This window comes from Gadus macrocephalus, chromosome 13 (assembly GCF_031168955.1).
Source record: "Gadus macrocephalus chromosome 13, ASM3116895v1".
Lineage (NCBI taxonomy): Eukaryota > Metazoa > Chordata > Actinopteri > Gadiformes > Gadidae > Gadus > Gadus macrocephalus.
Window position 1 is genome coordinate 19,680,909 of NC_082394.1, and position 21,638 is coordinate 19,702,546.

At 42.2% G+C, this 21,638-nt stretch overlaps 3 protein-coding genes across 5 annotated transcripts in view; all 3 read right to left on the bottom strand.

Annotated features, from left to right (window-relative positions):
* LOC132470388 (uncharacterized) overlaps positions 1 to 8,162 on the bottom strand; it is a 75,838-nt gene extending 67,676 nt beyond the window's left edge. Inside the window, exon 1 of the mRNA XM_060068967.1 lies at positions 7,950 to 8,162. The gene's annotated coding sequence lies outside the window, so the exon portion shown is untranslated. The remainder of the gene's footprint in view (positions 1 to 7,949) is intronic.
* The window catches only part of LOC132470391 (uncharacterized), a 70,753-nt gene extending 49,462 nt beyond the window's left edge, over positions 1 to 21,291 (bottom strand). The window contains exons 1-3 of the mRNA XM_060068978.1: positions 21,263 to 21,291; positions 21,128 to 21,160; positions 18,514 to 18,534 (exon numbers count right to left, since the gene is read on the bottom strand). Of these exons, the coding sequence (XP_059924961.1) occupies positions 18,514 to 18,534; positions 21,128 to 21,131 (25 nt within the window). The 5' untranslated portion in view covers positions 21,132 to 21,160; positions 21,263 to 21,291. The remainder of the gene's footprint in view (positions 1 to 18,513; positions 18,535 to 21,127; positions 21,161 to 21,262) is intronic.
* On the bottom strand, positions 13,935 to 16,894 carry LOC132470389 (uncharacterized). 3 transcript variants are annotated; one of them, XM_060068969.1, is made up of 7 exons: positions 16,858 to 16,894; positions 16,351 to 16,449; positions 15,423 to 15,539; positions 14,793 to 14,961; positions 14,541 to 14,686; positions 14,328 to 14,409; positions 13,935 to 14,201 (listed from the first exon to the last, which is right to left on the bottom strand). In XM_060068969.1, the coding sequence occupies exons 1-7, from the start codon at positions 16,865 to 16,867 to the stop codon at positions 14,087 to 14,089; spliced, it is 738 nt and encodes a 245-aa protein (XP_059924952.1). In that variant the 5' UTR covers positions 16,868 to 16,894; the 3' UTR covers positions 13,935 to 14,086. The 3 variants fall into 3 exon arrangements, with proteins under 3 accessions (XP_059924952.1, XP_059924954.1, XP_059924955.1); XM_060068971.1 differs by having other exon boundaries at positions 16,351 to 16,437; positions 16,858 to 16,882; XM_060068972.1 differs by lacking the exon at positions 16,351 to 16,449 and having other exon boundaries at positions 16,858 to 16,889.
* Positions 21,292 to 21,638: the final 347 nt, after the last annotated feature.

Consider the following 21,638-nt stretch of genomic DNA (forward strand, 5'->3'; position numbering starts at 1 on the left):
CCAATGGAGGAGCACTGAGCGATAAGTACGGCTAATTGCGGCTAAGTCCGGACCCTGCCGCCGTGCTGTTCTACACATACAACAGTATATCAAAACCATTGACAAGGGCAAGCATCAGTTACCTTCCAATCATTACCTGTTAACATAGCAAAAGGTGTAACCCCCTGATTCCTATTGGGTTAACGTTATTCAAATGAAGCCAATCACACACCGCCTACACCCTCTCTAGGTAGAACAGTTGGTGGGGTGCGATACCTGGGTAAGATGGGCCCAAGACCTGTTGGTCTGTGGGAGATCTGTCGTTGGATACACAAATAAATGACCATTTGGTACTACACAACACCAACCCCTCAGTTACTCCGTTGGTCAATTCCTTAAAGGGCAACTTCACCCATTTCACTTAAGCTTTGTATCGTTAGAAACCTGCTCATATTTTTGAATGGTCGAGCATCATTCCCTTATTTTCTGGAGAGACGAGAGATCCTTATCAATCTCCAACACTTCCTGTTTACAATGACGCAATACGACGATTTTTGCGTACAAGAAAATAGGAAGTGTAAGAGGGGATGATTCTCGTAAGACTACAACCACCAGGGGGTCCCACCCCCTTCTAGGGGGTGGGACCCACTAACGCTATAGACCTATTAGAGCAGTGCAAGTGGGTGGGACTTCACCAGCAGAAACTAACATGCACAGCGTCTGAAGCTAAGCTAACAGAGGCTGTTGATAAAACTGATTACAATGGCGGAGGGTACTGGATCTCACATAGAAGATGGCACCATGCAAAAGTTCACCATTTCGAAAGAAACAAGGACTACCGTATTTTCCGCACTAAAAGGCTCACCGGATTATAAGGCGCACCTTCAATGAATGGCCAATTTTAAAACTGTTTTCATATATAGGGCGCACCGGATTATATGGCGCATAGAATAGAAGATACTGCAGTCAAACGTTTGACTGGGGTTGCGTTATGCATCGACTGGATGTCGCGTCTATTCCAGAGATGCCTTACTGTCCCTCCGACCCACACCACGCCAATCCACACCACCGGAACATCTACCGGCAGCCATCCGAGCGACACATACCAGCACACGGCCACAACGCAAGCGAGGCAGACGGGGAGGTGTCCGAGAACGCCTCCGCCGGCGAATCAACAGACCACCGCTGCCGTCAATAATACTCAGCAACGTGCGATCGCTGACACCAAAGTTGGATGAGCTTCGTGTCAACCTAAAGAGCTGCTTTGAATACCGGGAATCCAACATCATGGTGTTCACCGAGACGTGGCTTCACCAAGGCGTCCCGGATTCTCTGCTCAACCTGGATGGCTTCTCACTCGTGCACGCAGACCGCTCTGACGCATCCGGGAAGAGAAAAGGGGGTGGAGTCGGCGTGTACGTGAGTGACAAGTGGTGTAAACAGATCACTGTGAAAGAAACCATATGTAGCCCCGATGTAGAACTGCTGTGTTTATCCATGAGACCTCACTACCTGCCTAGGGAGTTTGGCAACATCATCATAGCCGCTGTTTATGTCCCACCCAGCGGTAATGCAGGCAGAGCTGCTGCGTGCATAGCAGAGTGCGCACACGAACAGCTGCAGCACACACCCGGAGCTCGCGTTTTCTTTTTGGGTGACTTTAACCACTGTAAACTTGAGACAGCTTTTCCGGGCTTTGAACAATTTGTAAAATGTGACACAAGAAATAACGCGATTCTAGATAAATGTTATGGCAATATAAAGGGAGGATACTCAGCAAAACCAAAGCCCCCCCTTTCCAACTCAGATCACAACACCATACATCTAATACCCGCATATAAATCTGTTTTCAAATCAAGCAAACCTAAACATAAGACGGTTAACGTGTGGTCAGACGACGCAATTGAGACCTTAAAGGGGTGTTTCATGTGCACAGATTGGTCCCTGTTCCATGCATTAGAACTGGATGAGGCCACTGTAACTATAACGGACTACATAGAGTTTTGTGTTGGCATTGTGGCAGAGGTGGGGGTAAGTCATTCATGTGCAAGTCACAAGCAAGTCTCAAGTCATAACCTTCAAGTCTCAAGCAAGGTCCAAGTCACTGTGGTGAGAATCAAGCAAGTCACAAGTCAAGTCATTGCTCAGGTCAAGCAAGTCACAAGTCAAGTCATACAAAAATCTGATGATCTAACCCAGTTTCCACATTTAAAAATCGGTAAAGAGAGTGGTTCATAAGTTGAGTTTTATTTCAACATTAACAATAACAATGTCTTAACAATAACAATAACTCAAACTATTCAAAACATTCCAAAACCATTATGTGCATAGTTTGAAAATGTTTTTTATGATCATTACCTCCAACCTATGAACAGAATCAAATATAACCTCTAGGTAGCTGTATACGACAACAGTTCAAGTCAATCACTCAATCTCCCTACATGTTGTAGAATATTATTTGCAACACATGGCATCAGACATGAAAAAAAAGAATATTTCAAAAGTAATTTCACATACACATACTGTAGGAAGGGGAAATAGTAATACACAAGCCTGAAAGCTGGTAGCAATCTTGCTGCCTCGCAACATCGACTTACAATGCATTGCATTTGCAAAAAAAATAATTTGACAGTACTTTGTCACTGAGTTCTGAATGATGCGGTCACATTATCACCCCACCATGGCTGAACACACGTTCAAGAGGTGCACTTGATGCAGGGAATGCTATAACTCGTACCTCCACCTTGAACAAAAAGACACTTAAAACCACTGAGTTAGAAGTAGCCTACTGACATGAAAATTAAACAAGTTAATCATCTGTGGAACGGGCAGGGCTCGAAAAACTCCAGCCAATGATTTTCAGAAACACCGAGTGGCATTGGACATTAAGTACGTCAATCAAACGGTCGTACTGCACTCCCCCCAGCCCCCCGCGCGTGACCTCTTCGTGCACGTGCTCAAAGCTCGTGCCAGAGCAAGCTTCTGTTTGTTGTTATCCTGCGGTAGCTACTGGAGCTAGTTTACTTGCTAATCCACATTTGGACCTAGCGCTAGAATACAACCCTAAACTCCAACCTAGCTAGCCTGCCCTGGCCCACTCTCGCGCATCTGTGTTCGCGCTCTTGTGTGATTGCGCGTCCATGTACTTGAAATGGGTGGAGTCAGAGTCAGCGTTGAAGGAGTGGGGGTAGGACCATTTGAGTTGCGTCTTTTCAAAATCTCCTGGCGTATCGCAAATCACGTATCCAACCTATAATCTAACTTTAGAAAAGTCATTTCGAGTCATCTGTCTCAAGTCTATGTCAAGTCTCAAGTCATGAAGACCAAGTCAAAGTCAAGTCGAGTCTTTTATCAGTGTTAGTCAAGCAAGTCTCAAGTCCTCAAATTTGCGACTCGAGTCTGACTCGAGTCAAGTCATGTGACTCGAGTCCCCCATGTCTGCATTGTGGTACCCAAGAAAAACATCGTAGTCTAGCCCAATAACAAACCCGATGTAACAAAAGAAATAAAAGACTGTATAAATAGGAAAAAGCAGGCCTTTAGAAGTAAAGACAGAGCAGGGCTGTCAGTTGTCCAAAAATAACTCAAACAACTTCTCACTAATGCAAGAGAACAACATAGGCAAACAATGGAACATAACCTCCAAATGTCAAATACAAAAAAACTTTGGGACACAATGAAATCAGTCACTAATATGAACCCTGTAAAGAAACAAATAATCACCCTGGACGAGCACCAAAAATCAAACGAGTTGAATGACTTTTTCCTGAGATTCGACAGTCAAAACTTCTCTCAGGAGTGTGACAGGGTTTTGCAGTCCCTGCCAGACACTGATGACACCTGCTGCCTGGAAGTCGACCCGACCAGCATCCTCCGTCTCTTTAGTAGAGTACGTACGGGCAAGGCCGCAGGCCCTGATGGCCTGCCAGCTTTTTTACTCAAAAGCTGTGCAGAGGAACTAACAACAGCATGGTGTCCAATATTCCAAAAGTCACTTAACATTCACACAGTTCCAGCTCTGTGGAAGAAGTCAATTATAACTCCAGTGCCTAAAAAGCCCTGTGCCACAGAAAACAATGATTTCCGTCCCGTAGCCCTTACTTCTATTGTTATGAAATGTTTTTAAAAATTTGTTGTGTCACTGCTCATGAAGGACGTTGAGCCAAAGTTAGACGTGTACCAGTTTGCGTATAAGCAGGAATGCAGTACTGATGATGCAATCCTTTGCACCTTGCACTTTATTTCCAAGCACCTTGAGAATACAAAAGCTTATGCTAGAATTGTATTTGTAGATTTCAGCTCAGCTTTTAATACAGTGCAAATTCACATACTATTAGAGAAGCTCAAAGACATGAGTGTAAACCCCACCTTGATCAAATGGTTTTACTCTTTTTTAACGAACAGAACACAGCAAGTGAAGGTCAACAGAACACTGTCAGACACCAAACACTGTAACACAGGAGTCCCACAGGGTTGCGTTGTATCACCAACACTGTTTACGTTGTATACCAATGACTGTAGGACTGTGCACCCTAACAATTATATGGTGAAATTTGCGGACGATACGATATGGACCCCTCTGTGTACCAGGATGAGATAGACCTATCTATTAAGTGGTGTGACACCAACCATCTCATTCTAAATGTGACCAAAACACAGGAAATGGTTTTGGATCCGAGGCAAGTGACTGACCATGAGCCTGTGGTCATCAAAAATCAGAAAATCACCCGGGTATCCTCATACAAGTATTTAGGGGTTCATATTGATAATCTTCTCTGCTGGAAGACACATATTGAAAACCTGTGCAATAGACTGCAACAGAGGCTATATTTTTTCCGAAGATTACGATTGTACGGCTTAAGCAGCCACACCATGATGATTTTCTACCGTGCCATTGTAGAGAGCATCCTTAGATATGGGATCTCCTCATGGTTTGGCAACCTAACCGTTAAGCTGAAAAGCAAACTGGCCGGCATGCACAAAACAGCAATGAAAATCGTAGGGAGGAAAGAATATGAGCCTATACAGAGCATATGAGCAGGCAGTTAGGAAAAAAGCAAAGAAAATTATTTCCAACTCCCAACACCCACTCTTCCCTGAATATAAAACCCTGCCATCAGGGAGAAGACTCCGTGATCAAACCGCCTTAAATTATCATTTGTTCCAGCCTCCATTAAGCTGATGAACAATGTGCAATAGAATGATGTGCAATAAATAGGTTAGCACTTTAGCACATAGTACTTTAGCACATAGCACTTTAGCACATAGCACTTTAGAACTAAGCACTCTAGCACATAGCACTTTATCCATAACTTCTAGTGCAATAAACACTTGCAATTGATCCCCATACTGTCGATTTGAATCTCATTCCTTTGCTTGCTTCAAAATCTCAGCCCTAACCCTCGCTGTTGCGCGTTCACGCGCCGTGGAGCCATGTCCCATTAGCATTTTAAAGGTAGTTTAAGGGGTAGGGGGAGGGCTAACATCCCCTCAAAATTGAGATTTTCGATGGGCACCCTCAAAGCGCTTCAGTTCTGACTTGCTCCCACAATACCTTGCGAGAAAACGGAAAATCAAGAAATATCCTAGACAAGATGGAGGGCGAAAAGATGCGACAGGATTGGAAAAACACAAATGTAAGTGTTTTCTCTGTAATTAACTAGTAATTATTTTATTAATTATACTCTGCATACTCTGCGAAGCCCGGCCGCGGACTCTCGGAAGATCGCGAAAGTCTGTGGCCGACTTTCGCGGAAGATCGCGAAAGTCCGCGGCCGACTTTCAAGGGCCGCCCGACCCCGGTATTCGGCCGGTCTGCAGACCGGGCGACGGCCGGGCTGCAGACCGGGCTGCATACGACCGGGCTGGATATCATGTCGTATGATATCCAGATCTTCCATGTTCTAGTGACTCCAGGTTAAAAATAAGCTTTATACTAATATATTATATTATATTAGTAAAATTCTATAAGTAATATATATACTAATATATTATATTATATTAGTAATATTCTATAAGTATTATTATACTAATATATTATATTATATTAGTAATATTACATGGTTGATCAATGTATTTTTTGGCAGGACTATATTGTGTACATAGCTAATATATATTGTACATAACATATGGCCATATCAACCAGTTCTGGCATATAATTCCTATTTCCTTCTTATTCGTTTTCTTTCAGGACTTCGTTGAGTCCACTGCCACCAGTCCCCCCCACCTCTCCCTCATGCTCCTCCACCCCAGGCACCTCTTCCACCACCCCAGTGCCAGGGGGCAGGCGAGGCATGAGGAGAGCGAGGCAAAGTTGGCGGAATGGTGGAGAAGATGTGATTCTCCACCATTCTCTCAAAAGCTGAGAGAGAGTGTGTGTGTGTGTTTGTATTTTTAGGTGTGCGTGTGTGTGTATTTTTAGATGCATGTGTGTGTATTTTTAGATGTGTGGTTCAGTGTTTCTTATTTAAATAAAGTGTTTTTTCTAAAGTGTTCTTGTTCATAACCGATTATTATCTAATGCCGCTTTTCCACTGCACATGTAGCTCGACTCGAGACGACACGACTCGACACGACTCGACACGGTAGCAGCGCGGGTCCTTTTCCACCGCAAATAGTACCTCCGGGACGTGGGCGGGGTCGGCTGCGCGAATGGGCCGTGACGTATTTTTGTACGCGACGCAAACAACACCTACGTAACCCACACATGGACAGAACCCACATAACAACAATGGAGAACATTGATGCGATGGTATTCATGTTCGTTATATTAGCTGGCATGTTGAAGAAGTGGAATATGTTGGCTGCGGCGCTGCTATGGCTGTTACCAGCATGGTTGCCATGTCGCTCTCGTGCCTTCGTCACACTCTCTGGCCAATCAGTGGCCGGCCGTCTGCCGACGTCACCTTTTAGCATCGGCTCAGCTCGCTTGGAACCTAGAGCGAGGCGGTACTAGAAAAAGCAGCCACTTCAGGTACCAGATACCATGTTTTCGCGGTGGAAACGCAAAAAATGCGAGCTGAGTCGAGTCGTGTCGAGCTGGTACCATGCAGTGGAAAAGCGGCATAAGGGTGCACTCACACTAGGCCATCTGGCCGTGGCCGTTTTAGCACCTAACCGTGCTCAAATCTGCCAGTGTGAGTGTGGCCAGTCTGGCCAGGCCGGGCCAATTTGGCCACTTGGGAGAGGTGTGCTGCTACGGGCCGCTACGGTACAGATGCTAATGAGACGACACGCGCTACGCAACCTGAGCTGGATGACGTATAGTCAATGCGACGACCACGGACATAATAAAGGCGACGAGCCTTCTTTCCCATTAAACGGTAAACATCGCGTCAAGCGGTTCAACTGTTGGTGTGTCCTTCTCCTATTTTTTAAAAAAAAAAATATATATATACGTAGCTCCTTTTAGAAAATGTACAGCGCGTAACGTCAATTGCGCAGCACGCGGCACATCGTCACGTAACCAACATCAAAGAAGAAAAATACACAGCGAGTGTGGCTGTTGTTTGCAGTAGGCTACCCTACACGGTTGCAAAGTTACATTGATTCTAGCAGTAGCGAGTGAAGCGGAAGATCGAAGGAAAGAAAGACAGACAGACAGACAGACAGACAGACAGACAGACAGACAGACAGACAGACAGACAGACAGACAGACAGACAGACAGACATTTCTCCAGTTGATCCTATCCCGCCCGAGTTTAATTTCTAGAGTTTAACTTCTGACCTTCCCGTTCACAGCCAGTGAGCTCCCTTCATTTATACCTTTTTCTATTTTGCGCAACTATCGGGACTATTAACGAAATAAAGTGCGATGTAGCCTATAACGTGAGTGGCTTGTTTAAATAAACCTATTCAAACAGTTAATCATAGTTAAACGATCACTTAAACCATGTCTACGAGCCTTCACCTCATTGCATTTGAAATTACTCATCACGTTAACTTAAAATAAACTTGGCTAGGCTACTTACTGTGTTTGTAGTGTCATGTGGGTGGATCAGAAAAGGAACCAAAACTTTACTCTTCTACTTCTGCGTAGACAGGATTACACTTCTTCAGGCTGAGGCAACTTTCTCAATAGGATTGGTTTCACAATACCTGTTGGTAGCCTATTCACTCAAAGATTAGTCCCTCCCCCTCTCTCTCTCTCTCTCTCTCTCTCTTTCTCTCTTTCTCTCTTTCTCTCTAACTCGTTCTACGTCCAGTTACGCCCCGGGCAACACTTCCTCCGAAAGGGTGGGGGTGGGGGGGTCCTACTGACTTAAGTGGGGGTTTCCAGCCAGAGGGGGCGCCAATATGCCAATCCTGTACAGAATGTAATGGTACGTTATAGAAAATCGCTTCGCGGAGCTGAGTAATTTTTTTTTGGACTGCTAGAGGCGTCCCCCACGTAATTTGCCGCCCCCCACAAATAGGGCGTCCCGGTTCGCCCATGCCTAAAACCGCCACTGGCATACAGAGTATGTTTGAGCGAGTGTGTCTCATTGGAATTTATGCAAATGCCCATATTAGACCACCCGATATTAAAGCAAACATTTTTATACGTCAGTTCTGACTAGTGTCTGCTATGTGCACCATATCAAATTGTATCGGTCGATCCGTGTTAAGTCAGACCCTGTAGGCATGACTTATTTATCATCCCGCCAATGAGTATAAATCTAAGTGTAGGCTACAAACGCGATGAAACATTTACAATTGCAAAAACGCCAACCAATTCTTAATTTTGCTGACAACTTGTTTTTTATCCCGACAAAAGCCTCAAAAGGAAAGTTCCTCTGCGTCTTTCTCGTATATTGCACCACCTTCCCCCGTCCTTGTTTAATGCGACTTCATCACCTTCTCTCGCATGATCACTAGCTCTGGGATTTCACTGTATCTCAACTTATAACACGTTGATATCGCTGCGTTGTCTCTGTCTAGACAACGCAGCAACACCTCTACCCAAGTCCCGCCCCTGGAACCGCCGAGCCGTCTAATCTCAATTACATCAGAATGAAACCGCCAATGTGTGTAGGGTCCGGGAGGATAATTTGGGGTTCTAGCTCAAACTGGCAATTTACCTCGGGCAGTGTAACCAAGTGAACCATGCCGGGAAAAAGGCGTGCATAAGAGGGGCATATTTTGCAGTGTAAAAGCATCTTAGAGTCAGACCTAGCCCGAAACAACCATACCACAGAAGATCAAATTTATGTTTCATCAGAATACACGTCATCATCCATACAACATACTTGCTCAACATGCATGTGAGGGTTACCCGGCGTTCCGCATGTGAGGGACTCATCAGGGTAATTTTATAAAGTTTAAAGTTTGACCCGTTGGACAGGTTTGACTTAGGCCTATAAGTAATCACATGCAATTTGCAGCAGAGATTTCAACAACAAGTCCGCAAAATTGTACGACCGTATAGGTCGTTTGTACTGCCACGGATTACGACCCACTGGAGCGTATCAAAAACGAGCGCCTCTACAGGTCGCGGGAGGTATGTATGCCACATATATGTTTTTGCTCTGTGCATTTAGGGTTTTAGCCATTTTATTCAGGTGTAAATGATTTAAAGGCACCCAGTGCAACTTTATTTAAACATTCAATGAAAAATAAACATTCAATTTCTAGTCTTTTTTACACATAGTAAGTTTCAATAACTCCATACCATTAAATCGACATTCAAGGAGCAAAGACGAGACGTCGTTGTGTGGTGAGAACTGATAGAAAATCGTAAACAACAACAATCGCCGGTGGGGAGAAGCCATTTTTCCATTGACTGGAAGCCTGCTTTATTTATTGTAGGTTACAAAAAATAAAGAAAATGGCGGCATTGTTGTTGTTATCGATTTTGTATCAGTTCTCACCACACAACGACGTCTCATCTTTGCTGCTTAAATGTCGGTATGTAATGGTATGGAGTTATTGAAACTTACTACGTGTAAAAAAGACTAGAAATTGAATGTTTATTTTTAAGCCTCGAAAGTTGCACTGGGTGCCTTTAAAGCTTGAGCCCATCCTATATGGTATAAAACACTGTACAACTTTTTATGTTAAACCTTTAAATACAGCGTGTCCGTCTTGTTTGAGGTGTTAATTAAATCCGCTTTCGGGAGAACAACACACCGAACCCTGCGCTATGTCTATCAACAGGTCTATCTCTATCACCTTTCAAGCCTTTGCTACAAGCTGTGAGAGCTGCAGGCTACTTTAAAGAGCTTGGGGGGGGCCTGCCCTCGGGGTCTGACCGGGCCAAGTTTCGGGCAGGAAGGGCCCCCCCTTCCTGCCCTCGGGGTCCGACCGGGCCAAGTTTCGGCGCGGAGGTCCAAGTTAGGCCCTAGAATAAGGTATTAAAATTTCAGGGCGGTAGGACCTTCCTATCTCAAAAACTGTTTTTCCACCACATTCTGAACCATTAGGTCTTGCAGGCTACACTTCTGAGGGGCTTTGTCCAAATGACACTCCATTTGGGAAAACTTTTTTTCTCTAAGGGCTAGAACTTCAAATCTCGGATATGTCGTTCACGGGGCCCCGGGAAATGTGTGTAAACATTTTAGCATCCCTAGCTATCTCGAAAAGGTCGGCAAAGGGGCGTGACCTCCAACAGTACAGTAAATGTACATAAGACAGAGGTTCGTTTCTAGTCCCCATTTTTTGTGGGACGGAGGTGTACATTTGTGGCTAAAGGTGTGTAGACACAGCTGGCCTGTGGCCACGTTTTTGAAGTCGGGGGTCAAAAGGTCAAAAGGAGCCGGCACCACCACCGCTTATGATAACAAAAAGTTAATGTGTGTTTCTCTCATAACTTTTTGTCATTATTGAAGAGAGGCCTGATTCTCAGATATGCATGTTGGATGGCTAGGGTGTAGGTCTGGGAAGAACTTCAGGCCAAAATCTTGCAAGCGAGCCGCTGGGTGAGTTGCAACGAGATGGAGCACTTGCTGAGTCATTTCCTGTAGTGCTGGAGCCACAGGTTGAAGCGTATGCGTCCTTTGAGACCCCCTTTGATATATAAGAGACCCTATACAGCTTACTTAAATGTTGTCGACTCAGTGACCTATTGCATCACTTCCTTTAGGGCTTCGGCCTCCTAATTGATCATTGTAGTAGGCTATAATTGAATGCCCTCTTTCATATATATATGATACCTCCACCACTGGGACGTGGCAACAATTCTCCAAATCCATATGGGGAGGGGGGGATGCTTGTGGACAGTAGGGGTTTACCCTAGACATAAATAGGAAGTAAAATCAGGAGAAGGAATGACCCCTCACAAATATTTATTGCATAAATTGTTTCAAATAACCCTCCCTCATTAAATCAATGAGCTTGGTGTTTTGCTTACAAAAATTAGTTATAGAAGAAGTCCAAACTGCAGAAAATAAACACATCCAAGCTGCCTTTTAAGGATACCTTGGAATATCTGTCTATTTTTCAACCATCGGACCCTAGTTTACGACAAAAACAACCCAATTGACGGTAGCTCCTTTGCCGCGTGGTTTTTAGAGCCACGAGAGGGGGCGGTCGATAGCAACCACCATAGAGTGGCGAAGTCACGCCTCTTCCGGTAGGGCTCATGGGACCTATGAGATCGAAAAATATGAATCGTGTCAATGGAGAGAAAATAATTATTTTCTGGTCCCGGTCTTTATATGCCCTGGATTACACATATGTTGTTTGTGGATTTAAAGGATAATTTTTCATGCAAAGAGTTCGACCGTTTATTGTGCAATTGTTCAGATAAAGGCTGTAGAGAAAACACAACGAGAAAGACTACACGGCTCGTATGTGACGTCACGCTCCCTGCGACTGGCGTGGAGAAGACCGACAATCTTCCCATCGGCATAACTGAAACTCTGCACGTGCCCCGACTTATAATGGTTTTCACCTCTTTCGATGCTTTTATCCTCCCCTTGGAAAAAGCGGTGAAGTGGGGCAGAGAGATCGCCATTTCTGTGCCGAGTTCCAAGGGCGGGTGTGGTGACGTATATCATATGCGTCGAGAGCAGCGAAGAGCTGTAGTTCACAAAGCGGCCTCACATAAAACCTAAAATTATCAAACTTCTTCACGAACATTTTTAGTTTTCTTTGCATGAAAAATTATCATTTAAATCCATAAACAACATATGTGTAATCCAGGGCATAGAAAGACTGGGACCAGAAAATAATTATTTTCTCTCCATTGACACCCATTCATATTTTTCGATCTCATAGGTCCCATGAGCCCTACCGGAAGGGGCGTGACTTCGCCACTCTATAGCAACCATGACGGTCAAGTGACTGGATTCAGCCCCGTTGAAAAAAAATAGAATACCTCCCTACACACTCAGTAGTAGCTTAATGATATTTAAATTATTATGACCATGAAGTCTTTATTTGTATGGGTTTACATTTCGTTCTGTGTAGCATGGAAAAATCGGAGAAACACTCCCATTCAGAATGCATTGGTTTACACTTTGTTCTGTTCTTCTTCTATTTTTTATTTATTTATTTATTTTCAGTTTTTGTGGAGGTGCTTCAAATATGCTAATTTTTCTGCAAAAATCCAATGGAAAAACCCGTTGGCTTTTTGTCAAGGGAAACCCAGGTCGACGCTCACTTCCGGGTTTGCCAACATACGTCATCCCTCCGACACTATATACTGTAAAAACACATGTTCAAGTTGAATGATAATAAATGCATGAATCTATTCATGCTATTCATGACAATTATTTTGGCCATGGTGGATCCAGATCTACTCCGGAGCATTTCTGCACCTCGGGCAACAGCGCAGGGTTGCCAGGTCCTGCCTGCAAAAAACGTCCTGCCCACATACCGTTCAAAATCCACCCAAAATGTCCGAGAAGCAGCCCAAGTTGTTGTTTTTGCAGCGAAATGCATTGTGTGTGTGTGTGTGTGTGTGTGTGTGTGTGTGTGTGTGTGTGTGTGTGTGTGTGTGTGTGTGTGTGTGTGTGTGTGTGTGTGTGTGTGTGTGTGTGTGTGTGTGTGTGTGTGTGTGCTTAGCACGCTATTTTATGTTGAAATGCGACGTCATCCAGTGTTCACGAAAACGTACACTGTCAACGTATGCTTTTGGCTACTGGGTTGGCTCTCAGATAAACGGGTTTCTAACAAGATGATATTTTAGCGTCACAGGGTTTGGGAGGAAGGTGCGGGCCTTCTGAGAGGGGGTTCCGGGGGTTTCCTTCCGGGCGGGAGTTTTGGTTGTTGTAGTTTTCCGGTGGAGCTGTGCCTGCCTGTCCGATTGTGGAATTCAATAAACCTGCTATCAAGCTTACTTCGCTCAATACCTCGCCTGTGGTTATTACAATATCATTAAAAGTTACATAAAGTAACGGTTTAATAACACAAACGCAGGAAACACGTGAGCTGCTAGTTTAGCGAAAGCAGCATCCCTAGCAACCTGACGTCGTTGAAACATGCGAGCGAGACGATTAAATCTTCCTAATAACTATAAAACTAAAGATAAGACACAATCACTGACTGAAGATTATGCAAGTAAAAAGTATATTTCTCGCTAGAAATGTTATTAGGAACACGTTTAACGGTGAATCAATCCTAAAATATTGCATTTCCCATTCAGATAATAACGATTAATATGGCTACGCGCGTCCCGAGCAATCACGAGCGTCCACGAGCGGCCCCGAGACTTCAGAATGTCGTTATTTGCATGACCGCTAGAGGCGCTACATTTTGATACGCTCCAGTGGGTCGTAATTTGGGGCGGTACAAACGACCTATGCGGTCGTATTTTCTAGGAGGACAGGCTGGATTTCAACCTTAACTCTTCCAAATATGCATTTGTCATGTTCCATAGGGGCACTTTTGATTCCCTTCTCAATTCAACACGGATACATTATGATAACATTGATGAATGTCCACTATACAACTTGTAGCCTAATCCAAACACAAAGAGCAATTGAAGATCCCATACAGTATGTAGTCAGTATAGATTGTGAAACAATACGCTCAAACAATGTTCATTCATGTTCATTTTATTAATTACTTGAACAAATGTTTGTCTGCTCTTATTACTTCCAACAGTTGACATGACAATGCCTCTGAAGCTGAGGAACGCAACAGTGCAATAAGGAATTGCATTGCAGATCATTTCTAATTTATTCATTTATAAATCTGTGACAAGAAAATCGAACAGACGTCCCTCCAAGGCATTCTCTGCAGATGTTAACCAACACTTTATTCTCGGCGGAGATGTCACACTGTAGTCGAAAATGTCGCCCCTGTCGAAAAGGTAATTATTTTGATTTCAGCGCAAGTAAGTCTAATCACAATCACATCACGAGAGGGAAATGCCATATGGTAATATTTGTGTGTGGGAGAGCCAATAGAAAGATCAACAATCTTACTCTGAAACCGTGAACGTTTTGCCGCTGACCGTGACTGTCCCGGACGGAGCAGACACGCTCTCGTAGACCAACGGTTTGACAGCTGAAAGGCAACCACAAACCATTCAAATGATTGGTCTGTTTGGTTTTAAAAGATACAATGAAATAGCAAATACACCTATGTTTTAAACAAGTACTCCATGTCTCAAAGCAGAAAGAGCGTATTCGAGTTACCTAGAAGCCCTTCGACTGGGTCGTTGGAGACCTGACTGAAGATTGGCCAGAGAAGGCTTTTACCCTTCTTTTCATGACGCATTATGATCAAGAGCGAGTCTTCGATCATTATGGTGGTCTTGTTGTGGCTCTGAATCAGTTTTCCCCTATAAAAGAAGTACCTTCTGTCACACATATTTATCTAATTTGGACATAAAAAAGCTTTGAAATAAGACCAAACTCTGAGTGGATTATGAAGTGTGTGTTGGTCACCTTTGGATATCAATAATATTCGGCTCCCATCGGATCTTTGTTGCATTCTGTCCATCGTTCACGCGTATATGACGCTGGTTGATGTCAATGCTTTGGTTTTGGTTGTGGATAACAATCCTTTTGAAGCCAACATTGGGATATGACTCCAGTTGACCATTTATAGAGAGCTCTACAGAGTGGGGACATATCTGCTGTAAGTCATTTCTGGATGATAAATGCAATAAAGATAAACTTAACAACAAATAGCTAAATACATGAAAACAATATATATATATAACATATACAACTATATAAATAACTATATATATATATAACTATATATATATATCGATTTATATATATCACGATAGACAGATATTGATTCAAACATCGCGATAGATAGATAGATAGATAGATAGATAGATAGATAGATAGATAGGTGTCGATTTATATATATCATGATATATAGATAGATTGATATCGATTCATGTATATCACGATAGATAGATATAGATATCAATTTATATATCACGATAGATGGATATTGATTTATATATATCACGATAGATAGATTTATATACATCACGCTAGACAGACAGACAGACAGACAGACAAGTCGGATTATATGAATTTAAATGACTCAGTAGTGACCTCTGTTGGGATTGTGCAGTAGTTTAAGAAGCATGAATTCGTTGAGATCGTAACACAGTGGCAAGCTCCCATTGACTGTTTTTCGCACAAACATCTGGAGAACAGTCGTTATAGAAACTAAGAAAAAGAAAGAAAAATTAACAATAAGTGCCTAACTAACACAAGAACAGCTTGCAATTGCATGTTCATGACACTGCTGTTCAGAGTACAGTTATGGAGTTTAATTTCACTCTTAAGTATTTTGTCATCTGTCATGTTATTGCTCGACAGGCAATTTGGTCCAAAAGTATAATTGTATATTGATGTATTTGTTGACAGTTTTTGTGGTGGTTTGTGTATGTATTCTTCAATTAATTTACAAATGTGAGAATTTGCAAACTGATTCCCCGATTTACACATATTTTCTAGAATTTTCTAGAATGACCAACCTATATTGGTATTCTCAAATCTGAAGCACAATTAAAAATAAATTTTTTCAGTTCCGCAAACTCTGAATACACTTACAAAACTTTAGAGTAAAATAAAAAATGAGACAGAATTTAGATTCAAACACAATCACTCTCATTTTGGGTATCCATGAAATTCAAATAAAGCTATACGTGGAGTGTGTGTGGATGATGGAACTGTTGCACTGCACATAGAGTCATCAGTGCGCACATTTTAAACCAGCATCACCACACACACTCCCACAATATAATATCACAAAAACGAAGTTAAGTGATTAACATGGAAACATATCTATGTGTGTGTACACATACATATCGTGTGTGTGTGTGTGTGTGTGTGTGTGTGTGTGTGTGTGTGTGTGTGTGTGTGTGTGTGTGTTGCTGAAATGGCTGTAAAAAAGGTCATATCTGATAGAATGTAAAGATACATTGACTATGTATGGTAGAAGAAAAAGAAAAAAAAGAAAAACATAAAACCTTACCAAGAGTGGGGGCAAACACAGGGGGCATTCTGGTAACTGTAATGGATTCTGACATTGGTGATGATGCTGACCTCGCCATACCTCGATCTGTTAATAATGCTGGATTTACACGTAGGCACCACAGGGAGGTCAGTTGCGTGCTGCCTTGTTTATTTGGGCGCTCGATTAAGGATTTTTCCCTTTCAAGCTATATAATAACTCATGTGGGCAGAGAAATACAGCACACCAGTGATATGAAAGTGTTCATAATTATTTGTGTGCACAGATGTGGTGCACATCTGGATGTGTTGCATGCTCATCATGTGTTGCGTGTTGGAACTCTTGGCCCAAAACACATTGTCATTGTGTTCACATTCTAGCAGAAATTGGTCACAATAGAGTAAGAATTTAATTCTTCAAAATGGCAGCATATTGAATCACAGCAACTTTGAAGCATTAGTAAAGTTAAGTTATAATAAAGCAGATTCAGAAAATATCAGGCATTTTATACATGATCAACAGACTTACCGCTATCCATACTGCCCTGAAGATGAACACGCCTCCCTGGAACGGAATTATAATACAATGACATGGATGACATAATGCTCCGAAAGTTCATATGCATATTTTGCTGGCCTGCCAATATTCAGAAGCAGGGTATCATACCTGCAACTCTGGAAGACAGATCTGGGAGAGAAGAGATTTGGATGATAGAGATACAGATACGGTGCAAAATCTTAAAGGAGAATTTCAGCGGTGGAGACATGAATCCGTATTGAAAGTGGGTCATATATTTAGTTGAATAGTAACATCAATTTCAAAATTTGTGCCTTCTTGACCGAGAAAAGGCACAGTGTATTTTTGGCGCTTGCGGATTGAAGGCGACAACTCCCACAATGCCAATCAGCGTTCATTCCCTGATGGACGTAGAATAACAGCCAATCAGCGTTCACTCCCTGAGGGACGTAGCATAACAGCCAATCAGCATTCACTCCCTGAGCGACGTAGCATAACAGCCAATCAGCGTTCACTCCCTGAGGGACGTAGCATAACAGCCAATCAGCATTCACTCCCTGAGGGACGTAGCATAACATCCAATCAGCGTTCACTCCCTGCAGTACAGCGTGAACAGCAGCATGCAGGAGAAGTGATTGTTGCTGTTTGCGAACTCCCGGGACTCTATGTAAGTAAAATAATTAGAGCTGTCAAGCGATTAAAATATTTAATCGTGATTAATCGCATTAATGTCATAGTTAACTCACGATTAATCGCGATTAATCGCAAATTATTTTTCTATGCTAAATATCCCTTGATTTTTTTGTCCCATAATTCTTCTCATTTTAATTCTCTTATCAACATGGTGAAGTGCATCGGCTTGTCTTGTGCAAATGATTTTTTATTGATAACAACATTGGCATATACTGATCAAAACAGGACGATACAAAAAAAGAGCCTATAGTGCAATTAAATGACTGCTTTGAACAAATGTCATTTGAACATAGCAGTCAGGCTACTGCTTCTTTGTTTTGAGCCAAAGAAAAAAAATATATATATTTGCGTTAATCGCGCGATAATTTTTTTAACGCCGTTAAAATAGGTTTGCGTTAACGTCGTTAATAACGCGTTTAACTGACAGCTCTAAAAATAATATAATATAATATCTGTAGCTGTATAATATAATATAATAATATCACGGCCAAAAGCTGTGTGTTCCTCTGGATGATATTATGAATTAAAGACTGCGTCGGGTTCTCAGACGTCTCTGGTACTTCCAGAACAAGTAAAGACTGGTAGTGGGGGTTATTTCGGCCAGAGTCCTGCACGGGTTCGGGTACCCGACGGGTGACCCACACAATTTTGATGAAACGGGGGAAAGAATGTACTGTGTCGAACACGGGTGCTGGTCGGGTCAGACGCCTGAACAGCGCAGGTCGGTCGCGGGTTTTGCGATTGCGAGCGAGACTTCTCCGGTGCTGGAGATGTTATTCAGGAGCAGAGGAGTCAACTAAAACCGGCCAAAGTGGATGATTTGCTTTTCTTGCACAGCAATCTAAAGCACCAATCTAAAGCACCAAATAGTGTAATTCCCCGGCGTTCAGTCTTATGTGTCTAATTTTCTTCGGGTGCGGGTCGGGTGTCGGTATCAGATCATACAGATCATATGATCTGGTATTCAGATCATACCTGCACCTCTGGAAGACGGATCTGGGGGAGAAGAGATTTGGATGAACAAGAGATACAGATACGGTGCAAAATTTTAATCGTATGGGCTTGCAAAATAAGACCAGCAGTCGGTTGCACCAGCAGAACGTAAAGCTGATCATAAGTTCGGGTGTAAAGTCCGCCTTAACCCTACGCTCGACGTAGCTAGTGTCAAACTAAAGGTGTTCTAAATTTTGGTAGCCCCACCATAACTTAAGTTGTAACGTTACTAGTAGTGCATAAATTGTACCAGTGTCGCTTTTAATGACGTTTAGATAATTTCAAGCCAATCATTGACAGCTAACAATGTAAACAGGAAATACTGGCAAGTTTCCACCTTATCCGAGTGAAGACGCGTTAGCACCCAAATGAGAGGGCAAACAAAACAGTTTCAGTCATTTATTCTCTAAAATTTGCTTGGACGGTATAGGCGTGAGGTTAAGCTATTTGATGGCGGATTTTATAATATATAAATAAATAAAATATTCCGCCCGGCAAAACCGAAATCGCGCATATAATTCAACATCATCATAATAAAGAAACGGATCGATACGGTCACGGACAATCCGTTCCCGGCGCAAACCGTGTTGAAACGCCTCTTCCCATTGCTCAAAACTAATAGCCATCTTTACCCTGCCTTAGTGTTGAAATCTTTTTACGTTTTTTTCTTTTAACGGTTCTTTATCGTTATTATGGAACTTACACCAGCTAGAGGGGAGGCGTAAAAGATAAGTTATAACTTAGTGTTACGTTGAAACCATCTGCTTGGTGCAACTGCTATTTTTTTAGTAGAGTGTAAAGTCGAACGTTTGGGTGATTTACGTTCAACGTAGCCTAAGTGGGACCTTACTGCAGCTGGTGCAACCAGCTGCAGTAATGGATTTTGACATTGGTGATGATTTGGGCGCTCAAATAAGGATTTTTCCCTCTCAGGCTATATAATAACTCATGTGAGCAGAGAAATACAGCACAGAAGTGCTATGAAAGTGTTCATAATTATTTGTGTGCACAGATGTGGTGCACATCTGGATGTGTTGCATGCTCATCATGTGTTGCGTGTTGGAGCTCTTGGCCCAAAACACATTGTCATTGTGTTCACATTCTAGCAGAAACAATTGGTCACAATCAGTGTTCATTTTGTCAGCTATTTTAGATTTAGTCTTAGTCTTAGTCTTTTGACGAAAATGCTTAGTATATTTAGTCACATTTTAGTCATTGTTTTCCTTTGTAGTTTTAGTCTAGTTTTAGTCTACGAAAAGTCCTTACATTTTAGTCAACTTTTAGTCATTACTTTTAGTCAAAATGTTTTCTCTTTTTAAACTAGTTCAATTAGGCTAACCCTATATAGGCTATATGGCTATATGCTAAGTTGTTCCACTCAAATAGAGTACTAAAGTGAAAACGTTACGTTGTCCTGGCAACCGGATTTTCAGTTCTAAACAACCGAACGAGAGATGGCGTTCTCCATTGCTTCCATGTGTTGTTTCTTTCAAAATTAAAATAAATCAATTTCAAGAGGTGAAAATCACTACCAATCGAAAAATGTCGAGGCGTTCATGTATTCCCCTGGGGTATTGAAAGAAAAAGTTTGCAAACGTTAGTTGAGTTTAGTTTTTTTTTTAATATGAAGACAATCTATTCTCAATATTACTTACATCATTGGTAAAGCAAACTCACAAATAAATTCGCAAAAAGATTGTTCCTTTTCTATAAAAGGTTTGTGTGGCATAGGATTTCCCCTTTTTAATTTGGTTTGTGTAGAACCGAAAATCTGTTGCTCTCGAAACGTGACGTCACACTTTAGTACTCTTGTCTGTTCAGCCTTCAAAACGATAGCTGGTAAATTGTGAAAAATGCATTAAACTGTAATCAGAAAACGCGGTTATATGCTATAAACCCTATAGTATCTTGGGTATAAAGGCTGGGATGAATGTCAAAGTCCACCTTATGTTGAAGTATAGACCGTGGCGATTCCCATTGAAACGAATGGCGCGGTGATTTTCTTCAAAACGAGAGCCGGTAAATTGTGAAAAATGAATTAAACTGTAATCAGACAACGGTTATATGCTATAGACCCTAGTATCTGTGGAATAAAAGCTGGGAAGAATTTCGAATCATGTACAATGCATAACGTTAGCTCATAGCTGAGTGGACCATACCTCCCGTTGCCAAGTCGTAGCTAAGGTCCGTCCTATTTACTGGAGGAGTGAACAGTTGCATAAGAACCTTACGGGAGTGTACTGATTGGAAAATATCATGCATTTTGAATGTCCAAATAGCACACCAATAACGTTTTCGTCCTGTCTCGTCTCGTCAACGAAAACAAAATGACATTTCGTCATCGTTTTTATTATCACAGATCTATTTTTAGCTCGTCAACGTCTCGTCTTAGTCACGGAAAAAAGGTTGTTGACGAACATTTTTCGTCATATTTTTCGTTAACGAAATTAACACTGGTCACAATAGAGTAACAATTTAATTCTTCAAAATGTCAGCATATTGAATCACAGCAACTTTGAAGCATTAATAAAGTTAAGTTATAAAAAAAGCAGATTCAGAAAATATCAGACATTTTATGCATGATAAACAGACTTACGCATAATGTCCTGATGAAGAACACGCCCCGCTCCTGGAACGGAATGATAATACAATGACATGGATGACATAATGCTCCGAAAGTTCATACACATATTTTGCTGGCCTGCCAATATTCAGAAGCAAGGTATCATACCTGCACCTCTGGAAGACGGATCTGGGGGAGAAGAGATTTGGATGAACAAGAGATAGAGACACAGTGCAAAATCTTAAAGGAGTATTTCACCAGTGGAGACATGAATCTGTCTTGAAAGTGGGTCATCTATTTAGTTGAATAGTAACATCAATTTCAAATTTTGTGCCTTCTTGACCGAGAAAAGGCAAGGTGTCTTTTTGGCGCTTGCGGATTGAAGGCGACAACTCCCACAATGCCAATCAGCGTTCATTCCCTGATGGACGTAGCATAACAGCCAATCAGCATTCACTCCCTGAGGGATGTAGCATAACAGCCAATCAGCGTTCACTCCCTGCAGTACAGCTTGAACAGCAGCATGCAGGAGAAGTGATTGTCG

What these genes read in the sequence shown, in the direction of transcription:
- LOC132470389 (XM_060068969.1), bottom strand. An exon ending in CCCAGTCGAAGGGCTTCTAG is followed by an intron (nt 14,410 to 14,540) that starts GTAACTCGAATA and finishes GTTGCCTTTCAG; the next exon opens with CTGTCAAACCGTTGGTCTAC. An exon ending in AAAACGTTCACGGTTTCAGA is followed by an intron (nt 14,202 to 14,327) that starts GTAAGATTGTTG and finishes CCTTTTCGACAG; the next exon opens with GGGCGACATTTTCGACTACA.